The sequence below is a fragment of the Xiphophorus hellerii genome, chromosome 21 (genome assembly GCF_003331165.1).
Source record: "Xiphophorus hellerii strain 12219 chromosome 21, Xiphophorus_hellerii-4.1, whole genome shotgun sequence".
NCBI lineage: Eukaryota > Metazoa > Chordata > Actinopteri > Cyprinodontiformes > Poeciliidae > Xiphophorus > Xiphophorus hellerii.
The window spans coordinates 20,541,423-20,561,059 of NC_045692.1; the positions used below are offsets into that span (position 1 = coordinate 20,541,423).

At 37.5% G+C, this 19,637-nt stretch overlaps 1 protein-coding gene across 1 annotated transcript; it reads left to right on the forward strand.

Annotated features, from left to right (window-relative positions):
- Positions 1–1,465: 1,465 nt before the first annotated feature.
- mbtps2 (membrane-bound transcription factor peptidase, site 2) lies at positions 1,466–14,952 on the forward strand. The gene is made up of 11 exons (XM_032551690.1): positions 1,466–1,540; positions 2,502–2,650; positions 2,765–2,903; positions 3,286–3,389; positions 4,349–4,476; positions 6,945–7,063; positions 8,363–8,543; positions 9,155–9,261; positions 10,473–10,665; positions 11,311–11,386; positions 13,281–14,952. Exons 1-11 carry the CDS (start codon positions 1,466–1,468, stop codon positions 13,501–13,503), a joined length of 1,494 nt encoding a protein of 497 aa, XP_032407581.1. The 3' UTR covers positions 13,504–14,952.
- The last annotated feature ends 4,685 nt before the right edge of the window (positions 14,953–19,637 follow it).

Below are 19,637 nucleotides of genomic sequence, written 5' to 3' on the forward strand. Positions count from 1 at the left end.
ATTTTTCAAGCTAATATGAAGTTGCTGTAAAATCAGAGAAATAGCTAGTTGCTAGTTTAGATTAGCTTAGCACCTGCAAGGCTGTAGTTGCTCAACTTTTCAAGCTAATGTGAAGTTGCTGTAAAATCAGAGCACTTTAGATCAGCCTGAGAATGATAGTAACAGAAGAAAATTAAAAGCTAGCTAGTGAATGCTAATGATAATGTGCTAAGAGAGGCTTACTTCAGCTCTGTTTTACTAAGCTGTAAATGCATTTATGATTTTGAAAGTCTCCAAATGAAGCTACGTGCTGCAGGCTCTGAGTATTTGGCTGTGAAGTGCAGGGGAGATATGAAGTGACTAAACCAACAGGCATTTATCCACTTGCAGTTTAATGTTTCACTTTCTAAATGAGTCAGAGTCTGAGTTAGTTTCCTTACAGCGACCGACTTACATCATCACCGTGTTTAACGACATCATATTTATGTCCACAGCTCTATTGATTACTCTGTCCTAAGTTTATTTATTTTTAGCATTTAACAGAATAGATAATATAAAACTTGCTGATTTGCTTGAAGTGTCCATGCACAAGTATCCACACTCCTTGAACTGTTTCCCATTATTTTGTCTCATTACAGCCACATAATTTCATGTATTTTATTGAATTTCACAGTGGAGCATAATTGCTTATGTTAAAATGGAGAAAAGCAATTCTTTTTTTGACAAATACACATCCAAAACATGTGGCACACATTTATATTCAGTCTTCCTTAGTCAAAAAGTAGAATGTAGAATTAAGACATTAAAACAAAAATAATTTGAGTGTTTCCAGAATGCATATATGGGATGTTTATATCTTAGAGTATTGTTTTCTATCCTAAACCTATCCTAAAGATAAAAACTTTTGGAGAAGTTTTTATCTTCTCCAAAACTTCCCCTCAGACCTAAAACACATAGAAATTGCTGATTAAAATGTGACAACATGTTGACAAGCTTAAAGAGTAATAATACTGGAATTTCTACATTTTCTTTGACCCATAAAGTCACTTCTGCCTGTATGAAAATGTAGTGTGAACTAGCATTAAAGTAATCAGATTGATTTTTTTAAAATAAAATTTTAATTTTGTCAATTTAAAAACGTTTTACCTAGCATTTTTTGTGTACACTTTTTTAAAAATTAAAACCCAACACTTTTTTTCTATTTCAATCTAAAATTTTCAGGAAATTCCATCGCTAGGTGGCAGTAGTGCGCTGTCAGATTACCACAAACCAAGCAGAAGAAGAGCAACCAGCCGGTGACTTGTGTCTCATTTCCGCTGTAAACAAACCCACTATCGCCTGTTTGAACGTTTTGTAGAAATATGCCGGCTTTTCTTCGCGGTTTTCGAGCCGCCTAATCGCGGCCTTGTTGTCCGCAAACGGAGCAATGGAGAGGCCGCAGTTCGGTTGGACGGTTCCGCGGAGAGTCCTCTGACAGAGCCGCACCATGATCCCGGTGTCCCTGCTGGTGTTCGTGATGGCAGGCTGGTGTGCTGTCTACCTGGCTGACACACTTCTCAGGGTAAGATTTTAACCTTATTTGTGTTTAATTGAACTAGCTCTCAGGAAATTAATGTTACAGAATTTTTTGGGGGGTGAAAAACGAGACTCGGTCGGATGCTAACAGTTAGCTGTTAGCATCCATTTCACCACCGTTAGGGAGTCTGAACTACTATTGTTCTGCCTCCGTTAAAAATCAAACATATTTAGGTCAGTCCTACTCCAAATTGTATCATAATATCCAACAGTTAATGTACATACCACTTAAAGTTTGTAAAACCTTCATGTAAATTCACAAATTTAACATATTTGGGTGGGATGTCTAATTCTGGGTAATGTTGGTGCGAACATAACTTGCATCTATCCATCCATACCTACATTAGCCTGGCCATTGTTTTCCAACACTATTCTACTCGATTCAAATCTCGGTTCACAGTTCAGACTGGGGTTTCTCCCATTCACTTGGATTTGACAGGATTTCGACTGAGCCAATCACCAAACAGAATGAGAAGTAGTGAACGGTGACGTCGACTTTCTGCGCTATTTTAGAATTGAAGTTTGCCCGTAGTTTCAGTAATAGCAGCGAGGGAGTGTGTTGGTCACATTTCCAAATATTGAATTAACATTAACAGCCATCTTGCTCAGCTCTTTACTTCTCTCTTTAAAGTGGAGGATAATTGTTTATAGAGCTGGTGATTTCCGGAAAGCTATATAGCATCGAACTGGCACATTTCGTATGTCATGGGCAAATGTTGGCATGACGTATGCCAACATTTGCATACGTCATGCCAACCTCATGCCAATGTATTACGTATGCATACGTATGCATCTATTGTGCTAAAACCTCAGCACAATAGCAGAGGCTCCAGATGAGGCGCTAGTTCTTACCTGACTGTGCATACATACAAATGTTATCGTGAAAGTCTAATGTTTGGAGTTGGTGTACATAACCATCCGTGGTTTTATTTCCTCCTTTCCTGCAGTCATCTGCCACGTACCGGATCAACTACGAGTCATGGCTGGCCAGCCGAGGGTTGATGTTGTCTCCTTTTCATGTGAGATGGCAGACCACCATGTTTAACCGGCTGTTTGCTTACTGTGCCCGCATCAACCCCCGAGCCCTCTATCTTTGGTGAGGATACACGCTTAATTACTTAAATTAATAAAAGTAAAAAGTTAACCCCTGTCACTGAGTTCCTAAATGTTGGCTGATTGACCTTTGAACTCACTGGTGTGTGTGTGTCAGGTTCAACAGTGGTCTAGTGTTTGGTGTGGCGGCCATGTTGGGATCGGTGGTGCTGCTGGTGAAGACGCTGCAGCAGACCTACGCCCAGATGACCACAGACAACCCGCGGATTGGTGGGCAGCAGACTCTGCAGGTGGTGGTACGTCTGTTTATGAGTTGGTAGTTAAATTCCATCCACATTGAGCAAGGCATGTATGAATACTGGACAGTATGTAGAACTACAGTACGATATGTTTGGTCTAATTGTCAGTAATATGCTAATGTATTCACTTAGTTTAAGTCTATCGGGTTTCTGTTAGTCCTTTCACCAATCTGTTCATTCAGTCATCTGTCTATTGATACGTCCGTCCGTTAATCCATCTGTCCGTCCATCCGTTCGTACATCCATCCATCCATCCATCCCTCCGTCTGTCTATTGGTTCATTCATCCGTCGGTCCATCCATCCGTCCAATCAATCTTCTGTTCTTCTCTCTTCCTGTTTGGTTTTAACTGATTTTATATTTCATTTCTCTGTTTTCAGGTCCCGGGTGTGAACCTGCCCACCAGTCAGCTGGCCTACTTCTTCATCGCTCTGCTGCTCAGCGGCATCATCCATGAGCTGGGTCACGCTGTGGCCGCGCTGAGGTAGGAAACACCCGCACCGTTACCACGGTAACGAGCAGGCAGCAGTTCGGTGCTCTCTGTTGAAACTTAATGTTTCTCATAAATGTACTGTACATTTTTTGATTCTCACTCCCCTTTTTTTTTTTTTACGCCTTCATTCTCTTCATTATTATACTTTTTATTTTTAGTTATTTAATTGTTATTAAAGCCTTGCAACGAAATTTCTTTCAATGTTTACATTTTTAAATGTACAATTCTATTTTTAGTTTGTTTAGTTAAGCTGAGTATTTTTCTTATTTAAGGTCTGGAAATGGTTAAAATGTGTCTAAATGCTAAATTTAGACACTATAAATTTCATAATTTATAGCTCTTCTCTTTTCTCTCTTTCTACCAAAAACTGGATGATAAAATTCCTCAGTCTGATTCTTTGGTCTCAACTATTACTTTTTTTTTAAAGGACAATTTTGCTTACAAACTTCAGTTTTAATTTTATTTGTTGTTTCTGTTTATTATTTTATTTATTTTGGATATTTAAAATGTCTTCCATTTCCGGTGTTAAATGTTCATAAGACATGTTTGTACGTTACCATAATTTTATTGATCTTTGGTAATGTGTTCTTGCAATATTATGTCATTACCATTATATTACTTGAAAATGGTCTCAAACCAACAATATTATCGTTTATTGTGATAATTTCTGGGCTAATTTATCATCCAGCAAAATGTGTTATTGTGACAGGCTTGAGCTTTTATTGCCAGACGGCAAAGCGTCGTCATTCAATAAAATGTATTTTTACAAAAATGTACAATGAGGAGATGAGACTAGAGAAAATTCAGGACACTGGATTTGTTCAAATCTGTTCCTCTTTAACGATCTAGTTTTTCATATTTTGTACACAGTGAAGGTTGTTTCATTGTTTTTTTTTTATTAATGCTGTGATTGTGTATCCTCAGACGTGTTTTAATGTTTCGTCCTGCAGGGAGTCTGTGAGAGTGAACGGCTTCGGGATGTTCGTCTTCGTCGTTTATCCCGGGGCGTTTGTGGACCTCTTCACCACGCACCTCAACCTCATCTCTCCTGCTCAGCAGCTCAGAATATTCTGTGCAGGTCAGATTTAAAACTTTTATGCTTAATATTCAATCATCTATTATTTTATTCCTGTTTAAATTTTTTTTACTGTAATTGTATTTATTAATTATTTTGTTATGAAAATAAAAACCAAATTTAACTAAATTAAGAAATATTTTATATTTTATTTGTATTATTCCTATTTAATATTACTGATAATTTTATTTTAAGTTAACAGTAACATTTTTTTGTTAATAATATAAAAATAACCTAGTTTAATTAAATGTAAAAGTATTTTTAATGAAATACTTGATGTATTGAATGTATATTCAATAATTTAAACATATTTGTATGTTTAATTTAAATGTATATAATTACCTTTTTAAGGTAAAAATAAAAAATTCTCCAATTTAAATAAAACATTTATTTAATTTTACTTATTTATTTGCATTTACTTTAATTTTATTTATTTTTGACCTAAAAAGTAAAATTAATATAATTAATTTATATTTAAAGTATCTTCATTTTAAATTTTATATTTTTTTACTTTTAGCCACATTTTTAAAATGTTTTTATTTAATAAAATGCTTAATTTAACAAAATTTAAACATATTTATTTTCTTTTAATTTTTTTTTTTAAATATTAATTTTATTTTAACCCTCTTACTCTCTCCTTCCCTCATCTCATTCATTTTCTAGAAGCGCCCCCTCTGGTTACAGCCCGTTACTGCAGCCCTCTTCTTGTTTGCCAGCTAATGTAATCACATCTATTAATCACAGTTATTAGAATCACTTTGTTTTGACTCCAAAGGTCAACCAGATTATTACAGAGCAGCAGACAGCTGCATCACATGAAATATTTTCAGTTTCAATTAATTTAATAGCAGCTTGATAAATTGATTGGCGGAGAAAAGCTGTTAGTCATGCATAAATGTAATTTCTGCCACAGATAAAACAGGCCAGTCTGCAGCTAAAAGTGTGTTTAATCTGCAAATTAATCCAAATATTTTACTAAATGTTCCAGATTTCAGCAGAAGAGCTGCAGCTGTTAATTATAAAAATTACTGCAATACTAAAAATTAAAACCTATAAATCCCTTAGATTAAATCTTTAATGTTTTACCATATTTCAGCCACAAACTTGTATGTATTTCAGAGGGATTTTATATGATGGCGCAACACATAGTAGCTCATAATTGGGGAGAAAAATTACATTCTTCAAAGAATTTGAAAACTGGGACGAATTAAATGGCTCAGTCAAAGCCCAGATAGAGTTTTAAGTGAGCAAACTAGAAAACTGACGTTCGTGGATGCTCCTCATCCAATCTGATTGAGCCTGGATGGATGAAAAAGAATATAATATAGAACAAATAAGAGTAGACATGTTTAATAATCAATTAATCGCATGATAGATTAATTTTATTTGTTGTTTCTGTTGTTTTCTTTTTATATTTTATATTTTAAAAATGTCTTCTAGTTCCAGTTATTGATTTTTTAGAATGTATCCTTGCATTATTAATGTTAGATCACTTCAAAATGGTCTCAAAACAACAATATTATTACTTATCACAATAACTTTGGGGACAATTTATCATGCATTAAGGTTTGTTATTGTGAAAGGCCTAAATAAGAGGGAAAACAACAAAAAAAATAAATATATATTTTGAATAAATTGTCTTGTTAAGCAGAACAAAGATGGTATGTTTAAGTGTTTATTAATACTGCTGAATTTTTTATTTTTTTGCCACCTCTGAAAGTTGCTGAATTTGTTCTGCAGTCATTTTTCTGCGCCACCAGAGGGCAGTAAAGAGCCGCTCTGACCGTTTATCTCCTTCTGACCAACAAGTTGGTTTTCTGAGGAGAAAATAAGAAGGAGCAGAGCGAGGCGTGCGGTGTGTGATGCCAGGCGGATGCTGTTCCCATCGGGGGAGCGATGACATAACGACGCGCTGCGTTTGTTTGTTTCTCCATGTGAGATCGACCTTTACATCAGATACATTATTTACTCCAGTTGACAAACTTTAGCAGCTTGTTTACTCTGTGTTACATCAGATTGCTCACACACGTTGGTCTGAAATTAACTCTGTTTTTTCCGTCTAAGTGATGATGAAGAACTTGATTGTAGCTCACGTTTTCTCTGGTATGAGAGAAATTTCCTTTTCTTTAAATATGTCTGTAGAGGTTGAGAAGTTGGGCCTGAACTCATCAGACCGTGAGACGTTTTCTCTTGTGGTTTCAAAGCTTCTTGCATAATTAAGATGGTATAGACGGCTATTTATAGTGAGCAGCGGTTTCTCTTCAGTCACAACATACAGGAGAGGATTCAGCTTAAAGTCGCTTCAGTTCAAGCATTAAACTTGAACTGAGAGCTTTGGAAAGTCTGATTTAACTCTTTAGATCTATTATGAAGTTTTTTTAAGCAGTTTTTTAATTCCTCATTTAACCAAATGAAAATTTTAGAGGGTTTGACTTTATATTTCTGTAAATATATGAATAATCTTTCTCCAGGAGTTTGGCATAACTTTGTTTTGTGCGTGGCGGCGCTGGCTCTCCTCTTCCTGCTGCCGGTCCTCCTGTTTCCTGTCTATGCCACCGGGGTCGGCGCTATGGTTACCGAGGTCGTGCCGGTGAGTCCTGCAAGTTTCCTTCTATCTCTCCCTTTGGTTCAGGTTTGTTTCTACAGCCCAAATTTAACCCAACTCTGTCCAAAAAGGCCACATATGTAACCTTTCTATGTTCGTCTCAGGTCCAATATGGCCGACTTCATGACAGACACATTCAGGTTCGCTGTATTTATTCCAACAAACGAGGGAATCAAGTTAGCATCAGTCCAGCAGCTTCTGACCCTGTAGATTAAATAAAATAAAATAAATAACCCATAACAAACTAAAAAAGCAAAATCTACCAATGAACACTTGGCTGCAGTTAAGAGTAGTAAAACGTGCGATGCGTCCATATCAAAGGCGTTTTAAGCATCAGGTGGGTCTGATTTACATCCAGAGTCTTTGGGGAGCCATCGAGGGTCGTTGTGGCGCGTTTCAAACGTCAAACGCGCCGCAATTTTAACTGTTTGAAGCGTTTTGAGTGTTTGGCTCGTCCAGCGTTTGAGTCCAGCTCAAAACGCGTTTGGTGGGAACACACCACTAACCTCCAGCTAACAGCGGCGGGAGGATCTGTCCCACTGCAACAGGCGAAGGTCCAAAATGTACAAAATAGCTCAAGTGCGTCGTGTCCTGGCCTGGCACTCAGCTAAAATCCAGCCAGCCATCATCGAGTAAACGTTTTGACCGTTTGGCTGTCAGACGGGAAAATACTCACCCTGACAATCTGAGCTTGGTAAGGAAATAAACCTGATAATTAGAGAGAAAGTTACGGTTGATAAAACATGAAAGAGAATTGAGACAGATAAAAAGACAGATATGAAGGATAAATAAATAAAGTACATAGAGAATGAGTCCAGAGCAGCATTCTTCAGTCAGAGGCGTCTTCAGATTAGTTGCAGGACTGACTGCTACTGGAGAGCCGTTTTCCCCACAGAGTTTCTTCATATTTCCTCTCCTTTTAGGATAAATAAAGTGCTTGAAAGTGTTTAGTTGCTAAATTTTGACTCTGTTAATATTTAAATATCACGATAAACATGAGGTTTTATGTTCCGCTCCCTTCAGCTTTTCGTTTAGACGTGTTTTTCCTTGTTATATAAACAGATTACCAAAAAAATTAAAAAACGCAGAAACTTCCTTCTCCAGATGTTATCTGGTGCTGTTTGTTTTTTCTTGTTCTGGCAGGAAATCAGGAAGCCATTAAATCTGCAGCTCTGATATGAAATGTTGTTTTTGCTTTTTTAGGACAGAGTCCAGCACGGACATCATGTGACGTTTTTTAAATCCCATCTGAACCAGGTTTTGTGCTGTGTTTTGTTCCCCCAGGGTTCTGCGGCGGACGGGCCCCGGGGTCTGTCGGTCGGGGACCTGGTGACGCAGCTGGAGGACTGTCCCGTCCGGGGAGCAGAGGACTGGGCCGGCTGCCTGTCCCAGCTGTCCCGCGTGCCGCAGACCGGGTACTGCGTCCCGGCGGCCGGCCTGCAGCCCAGCTGGGCTCACGGCAGACGTGAGTGACCCCGCCGTTGCTGCAGAAATGCAACAGAATGTCCTTGAATGCATCGCTACAACCGTTAGCTTCTCTGAGTTTTATTGGAAGTCTTTCACTGTTCAGTCAGTTTTCTAGTTCTTCTTCTCCTGATGTAATAAAGATTTTTGATTAGAAGAAGAAGAGAACGTATGATTTGGAGAGTTACTTCTCCATTCAGAACAGATTGAATGGACGACTGTCATCCAACCACACATCCATCCAAATGTCCAACCAACAACCAACCCACCCAACCAACCAATGAGCAGTCTGTCCGAGCGTCCATCCAACAAACTGCCCCATCCATCTGTCCAACCAACCATCAAAGCAACTGTCCATCCAACCACTCAATCATCCATCCATTCATCCAACCACCCATCCAACCATCATCCCATCCAACTGACCATGTCAGTCCTGAAAGTTAAAATGATAATTGTTGCATCAGAGGTCAGGCCATATTTTAAAGTCTTTGTAGAAAATGGAGCCGTCGGTTTTTATTTATATCGTCATTTTAAGACAACGAGATATCAATGCAGCTTCTGAACCAGAAGACTTGTCAACAAAAAGTCACATTTCTTCTTCTTCTGTGGTAGCTTTCAAACGTCTGGACGGGACGATGGACTGCTGCAGCAACAACAGCCTGACGGACCTCTGCTTCTCCTACATCAAACCACAGGGCAGGAACAGCAGGGAGAGAGAGGTGAAACACACACACACACACACACACACACGCACACATGCGTACATATTGATGCAGAGTCAGCCGTTTCTAACTAATTCTTCATGTGAGCTGCAACATGTAGATTGCTTCCTTAATCCAGTTCTCTGGAATAAAATGGTCTCAATTTCCTCTGCTGTGTAAATGAAGCGGGTTTAGTCCGAGTTTTTCCTTCATCAGAACCGAACGTCTGCAGCAGAAGTTTCTGTTATTCGTACTTTGATGTCTAAGCTTTGCTTCAACTCATCACTGTGTGAAATGTTTTCTTGTCACCATATTGTCAATGTTAGGCTTCAAATTCAACATTATGCACCAAAAGAGTGAAAAAAATACAGATAAAAAAAAAATTTATATACAGCAAGTGTGATAAATCAATACAATCCGACAGACCCGTGTTGCGTTGGTTTAAATCCCATTGAATTACGTTAAAGTTTGTTGTAAAAAGATAAAATGTGGAAAATGTTTAAGAGGTTTTAATGCTTTTCTGGGCTTTTACTTCTTTTCACCTGGGATTTTAGCAGAAACGTTTAGTTTTTTCTGGTTGAATGAGATTCTTAACTACGGGAGAATGTTAGGGACAAAAAAGAAATTTAGACATTTTTTCTCAGGATTCTGACTTTTTTCCTATAATTTTGAGAGTTTTTTATTCTAACTTTTTTTTTTAGAAATCTTAACTTTTTTTCTTATTTCTTATAGTTCAAAATTTTTTTACTTGGAATTTGACTTTCTTCTTATATTTATGACTTCTTTAATTGAGGTTTTTCTTATAATTCAGACTTTTTAATCTGACAATTTTCTTATTTTGACTCTTTTACCTTTATTTTTACTCTTTTCCTTATAATTTTGTATTTTTCCTATTAAGTGACTTTTTTTCTTATTAACTTTTTTCTTGTAATTCTTAAATTAAAGTCAGAATTCATCATTTTTATTTGCCCTGATCCTCCTTCATACATAAAGTTGCTACTTAAATAAAAACCTTCCTTTTAGATTTGCTGATGTCAGAAAATGACCAAAAGCGTCAAGGATGACCAAACATCCAAAGCATCCAGAGTCAAAAACACCAAAGTTTTTGAACATTTTGTGCTGAATCTACTGAGAAAAACGAAAGAAAACATTTTGTCTCAACCGGCTGCTGATAAGATTAACCGAACAAGCGGGGAGAACCAGGAAGTGACACGCCTTGCCTCCCGCAGTTCGCCTGCATGCCGGTGAGGAAGATGGTGACGGGAACGGCGACGTGTCGCTCCGACAACGACTGCGGCGTGAACTCGGCCAGCGTCTGCGTCACCCCGTCTCTGGAGAACCAGACCCGCTTCATCCGCGTCGCTCACCCGCCGAGCCCACACATGCTGTTCGTGGGCTTCCCGCCGCACCTGCAGTACGCCGGTACGTCCAGCCGCCTGCAGAGGCGGAACCCAAAAATATAAATACTCAAGTGAGAGTAGCACCACTAAGTGTTTGGTAAAAAGTATACTGAGTAACTGATCAAATTATCAGTCACTTAATGTTTAAAAATTACATCATCAGATGGATCAAAATATAAAGTTAAGTGAAAATTTTCCTTTTTTTTATGACAAAAATGACAATGATTCATATAAGTAACAAAAAATAACAAAATCTAGGCCAAAGAAAAAAATTCCAAATCAATTTCTTTGAAAAATAACTTATGAAACTTGAACAGAAACGGCGTCTGGTGAATTTTTGGTTAAAACATGTTTGTTATTCATTCAGTGGGTAGAAAATCCAGAAATGTTCTTCAAGTAAGAGAAGAAACACTTTATAATAAAATTACTTTAAGTGCAGTGGAGCAAAAATATTCCTAAAAGTGTTTGTTTTATTTTTTTTATTTCCAAAACAGTCACTCAAGCAATAAGTAGTTATTGATTACAGCCAGAGTTTGATAATAATTTAAATGTTAAAGTTGAGTGTTTCCTCTGTCAAGTGTGTGATTTTTAAGACTCTCCGGTGTGTAAACATCATAATCCAGGTAATTGCAGATGTTGTTTCTACTTCCTGTTTTGTCTCCTCCAGTGAGTCTGACCAACTTCGTGCCCCGCTTCGGGTTCCTCCACCTGGACCTGCCCGTCTTCATGGAGACCTTCCTAAAGTATCCTTTTTATTTACTGCCAACATAAAGCGGCGAGATTATGTAATCTAAGCATCTCTTTGTCGCAGTTTAAAGATTAAGAGCTTTTCAGACATGAAAGGCTTTAGATTCCCCCTAATCAGCACGTTAAACACCAATTTAGAGGCATTTTTTAAATCTGCTGCTGACTGGAACGTTGTGTTTTAGACTGAATGTGATGTCAGATCTAAGCTCAAGTTAGAAAAATAAAATGTTTAGCAGCTTTAGCCTCTAAGAAAAGCAGAAGCTTGTTGAATTAAACACTGAAAGTTTTAAGTGCAGCTTTCTTGGTTAAGATGAAGTCTCTAGACCTTTTATAACTTTTGCACTTTTAACTGCCTTGTTGCTGAAATGTGCTATACATATAAACTTGATTGATTGATAATGTTCATTACTGATGCAGGCAGATTTCTTATAACTGGGGACAGCTCAGCTGGAAAAATATAGATCTGGAAAAATGAAATAAATAATAAAAAAATAAGAGTGTAAATTTCCTAACTTTTGTCTGAAAGGTGCATCTATCCATCCAACCAGCTGGAGTTTCAATTTATTGTTGATATCTTTATAGATATTTGTAAAATATATAAAAGGTCTAAATTAATCAAATATAAACTCCACTAATATTTAGATAAATATCCCTTACTTACTTAAATTAATTTTAAAAGTGCAAATTAGTCTTAAAATTGTTCACGTTGTGACAGGATTATTTAATCCTTATGACGGCGTGTTAGGAAAAAATATGAGTAAATTTCCACCCAGTTTCAGAAATTTAAGTATAAGAATAAACGTGGAAATTTCTGAGTTCGAAATGTCAAATATTTGCTAGAACAACTGAAATTTTGAAAATAATCTAAAATGTTCTAGAATTTTTTTTTTTTTATTGTACTATTAAAACTAAAAATTAAGAATTTATTAGCACTCCAGGCATCTTAGAAGTGTCCTTGTTTTGTCTAGAAAATTCATTAAATAAATCTAAAATTTCAGAATTTCTTGGCAGAAATTTACTCCCTTTTCTTTCTAAATTTCAAAATTTTTCTAGAAAAACTGAGGAATGTTTAAGTTTTAGAAGTTGAAAGTTTGCTAGAAAAACTCAGATTTTCTAGAAAACTCAAAATTTCCAAAACTTAAATATTTGACTTTTGAAACTCAGAAATTTTCTAGAAAACTTCTGGGATTCATTTAAAAAAATTTTATTGGGGGGGGGCAGAAATTTAATCATTTTACATTTTTTTTCTAGCCACATTGTCCCTAATTTTGCTGTTGTATACATTTGAGACGGTGAAACCTGCAGAAACTCTTGCCTTAGCTAGTTTTACTTTGACCAAAGTTTTTTTCTGCCGCCATTCTGTCTGGATATTTGTCTGTTATTTTTGAAGGCATGGGCGTAGGTTTGGGTATGGACGGTCGTGACATGTCACGACCAATATTCAAGGGATATAAAATAGTCCCGACCAATTTTTGCCATATAAATAAATTAAAAAAAAACATATGTATTTTTTAACAAAAACAAAATAAATAAACGAAAATCTACATTGATTAGTTTAATATTTCAATATACTACGCAGTGGTAGCATTCATTTTAAATGCTGGTGAGTTGGTGAGTAAATTGTAAGGTCCCACCAAAACTTAGACCAAACCTACGCCCTTGCTTGAAGGAGTTGGTAGTTGGTCCTGTTTGCTAGAATCAAAGAATTTTTCTTAAGTCAAAAAGTCTTCAGTAGTGTTCGGTTAACGGCTATCTAAGTAGCTCAATGCTAGCTACTTCTTCTGTGTTTGGACTGGAACATTTAAATGTTTCCCAGTTTGAACTGGAACGATCCCAGTTCAGTTGTTTTTGGTTCCTGTTGGTGTTTTCCTGACCCGCCCCGCCTCTCAGGTACGTGGTGTCCCTCTCCGGCGCGCTGGCCGTCGTTAACTCCGTGCCCTGCTTTGCCCTGGACGGACAGTGGATGCTCAACGCCCTGCTGGAGGCCACGCTGGTTACCGTGGTAACGGACCGCCAGAAGCGCGAGCTTATCGGTTTCTTCCTGCTGCTAGCGGGCAGCGCCTTGCTAGCAGCTAACGTGGCGCTCGGCCTGTGGATGGTAACGGCGCGGTAGCGGCAGATTCGGTGAACGAAGGGAGGTCCATTTCCAGTCCGGGACGAGCTGCTGACCAGAAACTGTGAAGCTGCTGCGAACAGGCGATAACGCCGCGGCAGCACCACTACTTTACGCTGACTGTTTTCCCTCCAGCCGCCTTTCAGCCGTTACGACCGAAGAAGACTACTTCTTCTTCCACCGTATTTAGCTACAGAAGAGGAATAGAACCACAAAACAGAAGTCTGACCTTATCTCAAAATTCACGTTTTTTTCTCCGAATTCTGTCATTTTTCCTAAGAATTTTATCTTTTATTTCTGGATTCTTTTTTTTACCTTCATAAGTTTAACTTTAATTACCCAAGTCAGATGTTCCCCCCAGAATTCTGATACTTTTTCTCTAAATTCCAACGTTTTTCTCTGAATTTCATTTTTTTTTTTTTCAAATTCCAACTTTAATGGTAAAATTCTGACTTTTCCCCATCAGAATTCCAATTTTATTTCTCTGAATTCAACTTTTTATGTCTGAATTAAATTTCTTCCCATATTTCAACTTCAGTTGTCAAATTCTGACTTTCTTCGAGATTTCCAATTATTTTTCTTTGAATTCCAACTTTTTTTCCTCTAAATTTCTTGTTCTTTCTGCAAATTTCAACCTTAATTGCCAAATTCTGACTTTTTTCAGATTTACAACTTTTCTCGTCTGAATTAATTTTTTTTCCCTGAATTTCAAATTTAATTGCTGATTTCTGGCATGTTTGTCAGAATGCTGACTTTAACATATGCGGGCCCCTGGGAGCCACTGGCTTCAATGACACGTGATTTCTGCATTAGGAGAACTAACTTTTTGGAGGATCACGTGTAAAAAGAAAAAAAAATCACTTTAATAATTTTTAGACGCCGGTTAAAATCATATTTCCTTTTCATTTGTTCAAATCTTACGCATAAAGAAGATGGGGAAATGCTTCCTGTAATGTACTGTTCCAACTGAATGTTTACAAGAGCAAATTATAGCATTTTTAAAATTGTGGTGTTTGAGTTTGGATTTAAATGTAATCCAAAAATCCCAAACTGTGTTTTTGCTGCGAAACAGAAGAATTAAGTTGTTCTAAATGGGTTTCTCAGCTTCTGTTTTGGTGAATTCACAGCAGTATCGTGATCTACATTATGACTGGTGGAGAAATTGCACTACTGATTACTCTTTAAGAAAACATTTGGGTCATTATAATTACCTGAGTGGACCTCTGTCTATCTCAAGATGTAAACTAGAGCACTGTACAGATTTACTGGCTCAAATCAAGTGTCTTTATCTCCTTCAGGTATTAATGCAGGAAAAATGCCTTCTGTGTTCACTGTGTTCTGACTTTCCTGAGGTTTCTCTGTTCCCTTCTGACCTCTCACTGTTCACAGTCTGGTTGCAAAAGCTAATTGTGTCAAAAATGTGAAATAAAACGTTTTTTTGTAATTGAATTCCAATTTTTCAGCCTTGTTAATGTGACAAATTTGACCAAAATTGGATAAATTAAGCATATAATATCATGGCTGCCTCTGTGAATGTTCGCTGCACAATACTCCACTGCTGAAGAAAAGGTTCTCATTTCCAATCAAGGCTTTTCCCAAATGCATTTAATAGATGTCAGTAGGCTTGTTTAGTAATTATTTCTTGTGCTGTTCCATTTTATTACACAAATCCAAACTTATACCAAGTATTTTTGATCTAGTTCTAGTGCAAATATCTTAATTACTTGGTAAAATTTTGTGTTTTTGTAGTGTAACCAGTATGTATGTACTTGTTTGGTTCGCATGTGGAGATAACTGGGGTTATTATGAACAATTTAGCCAAGAAACTCTATAGATACAAGTACAATCAGACTGTACACTGCAAACACAAAATCTTACCAAGTATTTTTGTCTAGTTTCTGGACAAAATTAACTTTACAGTAACTTTTCAGCAAGATGTAAAAGTAACTTTTCAGGAAGATATAAAAGCTTATAAGACATTGTCTCGAGTTATAAATGAAATAATAATAATCTACCAGTGGAAGTAGTATTTTTAATTTTCAGGCTCTTACTACTTGTTGAAAAGTCACTGGTAAGATAGTTTTGACTTATTGCTAGTGTATTAAGATGTTTGCAGTAGAAACTAGACCAAAATTACTTGGAAAGATTTTATGTTTTTGCAGTGTACAAGCACTACTATTCCACCCTAACAACTACAGATGTACCAAACTATAATAATCCAAGTAAACTTGTGGTTTCAGTGGTTTGTCTGTGGGAAAATATCACATCCAGAGAGCCTGGTGATTCTCCTGAGATTACAGAGCAGCTTTTTCCCTCCAACATATTGTCTTTCTCAGACGCTGGGCCCTGGAAGCAGATGGGCTTCACTTTTAGAAACTCTTCGAACCGCAGAGCCTCTTTGGCGTGGTGAAGGAGTCTGGCTGTGATTACACTTCCTGCGTGAGCGGGCATGAGATATGACACATGGTAATTAGGAAGGGTGTTTCCGTCAGACATGTAAATACAGTGTGGCCTTCACCTCAGCAACAGAGGTGTGTTTACAGAGCACCAGCAGACTCTGCCGTCAGCAGGTTCAGCAGCGTTTAAAGCGTCATTGCTGCACTAAATAATAGGCTCGGCAGCATGTGAGGGAGCGGAACGTCTTCCAGGACTTAGATTGAGTTTGTGTTGAGATTGGATTCTTAGAGAGTGGATCTGCTTTGTTATGTTTTCTCTGTCTGTGTGAATGTTCTATTCATGAAACTGTCTTGGGAAAACAGAGTGTCTTCAGTCAGAGGCTTCTTCAAATTCACTGTAACACAGACCGCTACAAGAGGTCTTTCCTCCCAACAGCCATCACTATCTACAGTAACTCTTTGAAGAATTAATGAGTTACAGCATTTAATTTCCCTTTGGGATCAATAAAGTATTTATGAATTTGAAAACAGATGAATTTGCTAAAAGCAGCAGGAGCTAATCAACCACCGCTGGTTTAGATTAGCTAATAGCATCCGTAGCTAATCTACCACCGCTGTTTTAGATTACCTAATAGCATCCGTAGCTAATCAACCACCGCTGCTTTAGATTAGCTAATAGCACCCGTAGCTAATCTACCACCGCTGTTTTAGATTAGCCAATAGCATCCGTAGCTAATCAACCACCGCTGCTTTAAATTAGCTAATAGCACCCGTAGCTAATCAATCACCGCTGCTTTAGATTAGCTAATAGCATCCATAGCTAATCAACCACCGCTGCTTTAGATTAGCTAATAGCATCCATAGCTAATCAACCACCGCTGCTTTAGATTAGCTAATAGCATCCGTAGCTAATCAGCCACCGCTGCTTTAGATTAGCTAATAGCATCTGTAGCTAATCAACCACCACTGCTTTAGATTAGCTAATAGCATCTGTAGCTAATCAACCACCGCTGCTTTAGATTAGCTAATAGCATCTGTAGCTAATCAACCACCACTGCTTTAGATTAGCTAATAGCATCCGTAGCTAATCAACCACCACTGCTTTAGATTAGCTAATAGCATCCGTAGCTAATCTACCACCGCTGTTTTAGATTACCTAATAGCATCCGTAGCTAATCAACCACCGCTGCTTTAGATTAGCCAATAGCATCCGTAGCTAATCAACCACCGCTGCTTTAAATTAGCTAATAGCACCCATAGCTAATCAATCACCGCTGCTTTAGATTAGCTAATAGCATCCATAGCTAATCAACCACCGCTGCTTTAGATTAGCTAATAGCATCCATAGCTAATCAACCACCGCTGCTTTAGATTAGCTAATAGCATCCGTAGCTAATCAGCCACCGCTGCTTTAGATTAGCTAATAGCATCTGTAGCTAATCAACCACCACTGCTTTAGATTAGCTAATAGCATCTGTAGCTAATCAACCACCGCTGCTTTAGATTAGCTAATAGCATCTGTAGCTAATCAACCACCACTGCTTTAGATTAGCTAATAGCATCTGTAGCTAATCAACCACCGCTGCTTTAGATTAGCTAATACCATCTGTAGCTAATCAACCACTACTGCTTTAGATTAGCTAATAGCATCTGTAGCTAATCAACCACCACTGCTTTAGATTAGCTAATAGCATCTGTAGCTAATCAACCACCGCTGCTTTAGATTAGCTAATAGCATCGGTAGCTAAAATACCACAGGGATCACTTATTAATAAAAGCAAAAGTAAACAATCAGCCTAAAAACATATTAATAATACTGTTCCAGACTGAATGTTCTGTTTGTGTGGGGAAAATATGGCGCTGTTGTCAGTTGCTATGGCAACGAGTCTGTGCGTAGAGTAGCTGCCGACAGAGAGCGAGAAAAAAAAACAATACAACCGGTTTTACGTTGTTCTTAACGGGTTTTCTGAGTTATTTTTCCATTTTCTGTGGCGAACTGAAATGAACTAATAATACCTACATCTCTAGGTTTTATTCGGTTGTACGGCAAGCAGGCTGTTTATGGCCAAAAGTACGTCGTTTTGCCCTTCAGTGTTGGTAGCATGTGTGACATTTCCGGATATAAATGAGTGTTGCTGTTGCTGATCTTATGCTGTTAATTGTAGCCTGGAGCATGTAAACAGACACAGGAGGAGGCGATTACCTGCTGCCTCACATGTTCATCATATAAAACAATCTCTTGATTTGCAGTAACTAAAGTTAACAGTAGAGTTAACATTAAACTGAAAAAAATAAAAACCGGTAATTAATGGGGGGAAATGGTCACTGACTGAAACTATAATGTGCTTTTATAAAACTAACTAAAAAATACTGAAGTTGTAGATATAATAACCTGGCTGATTATTTATATTATAACAATACATTTTTGCCATGTTGTAAGTGAAATAATCAGAGGTCAATTGATGAAGTCAAATGAATGGTCTGCAGACCTCTGAGTTAGGATGTCTTGAGGCCAAAATAAAGGAAGTAACAGAAGCACTGACCCAATCCAACCTGAAACTGTGTAAGAACAGGTGAGCTATTTTTGAACTTTAAGCCAGTGGCTTCATATTCAAAAACAATTGAGGCTGTAATTGATACAAAAGGTGGATCAACAAAGTATTACACTGCAAAAACACAAAATATTACCAAGTATGTTTAGTGTAGTTTCTAGTGCAAATATCTTAGTGCACTTGAAATAAGACAAAACTAACTTACAGTGTAAGGAAAGGCTATGAATGCTTAAATCTGATTCCTTGGGTTTCTATTTTTTTTTGGCAAAAATCATTTTTTTCCACATTAACGTGCAATTTGTAATAAGGCTTTAACAGGGCCGACCCAAAGCTTTCTGGGGCCTGAAGCAGATTTTTATTGGGGTCCCCAATGTGAACCTGTCAACACCAGATTCTTTACAATTGTTATTAGCATCATTTGTAACTTTACAGCATAGCAGTGTTATTATGGCTCTTGTTTTTAACATTACATGACATTACAAACTTTAAAAAATTGAATTTTAAAATGCAGCATGGTCTTTAAGTGTGCTACATTTTAATTATTTGAGCTGGTAGACACTAAATTTATGGTAAAAAAGTTAACAAGTTTGATATCTTGTATCCCAGCAGTGGCAGCATAAGGACAAGATCAACTTGTTATTTGTGTAACAAAACTATAAAATGATATATAAATAATTTTTGATGTGTAATAGTGTTTAGTTTGATTTTATCCAATGTTATTTTAAATGTATGTGTGTGTTTTATCATGCTAGCGTGATGCTCTTGGATGCCCTCTGGTGGTGTGGAGGCCTTACATGGTTTCTTATCTGGAAATTTCTATGTGGAAAGGTCGTATCAAATCATTTTGATTTGAAAACTTTGTGTGAATCCTGACGATTAAACTTTTACGCCTCTTTTTAGAGCCTCTTGTTTGGAATTTGATTTCACACAGTGAGACAAAAACAGGACACAGTATCTGCGAGTCCAAATGGAGAACAATGCTGTGGTGCTTGATGAATGGTTGTTGTTTTTCAGCTCAAGAGGAAGTCACGCCTATATAAGGAGTTTGTGGCCGACGCCCCAAACCCCTAATGAGCACGTGCAGAAAGAGAGATGTGACCGCAGTGATTTGGGGGCTGTGGTGTCACTGCAGTTGCCACCTCCGAGGCCTTCAAAGAAAACCAGAAACGGTGATGTCCGTGTCACA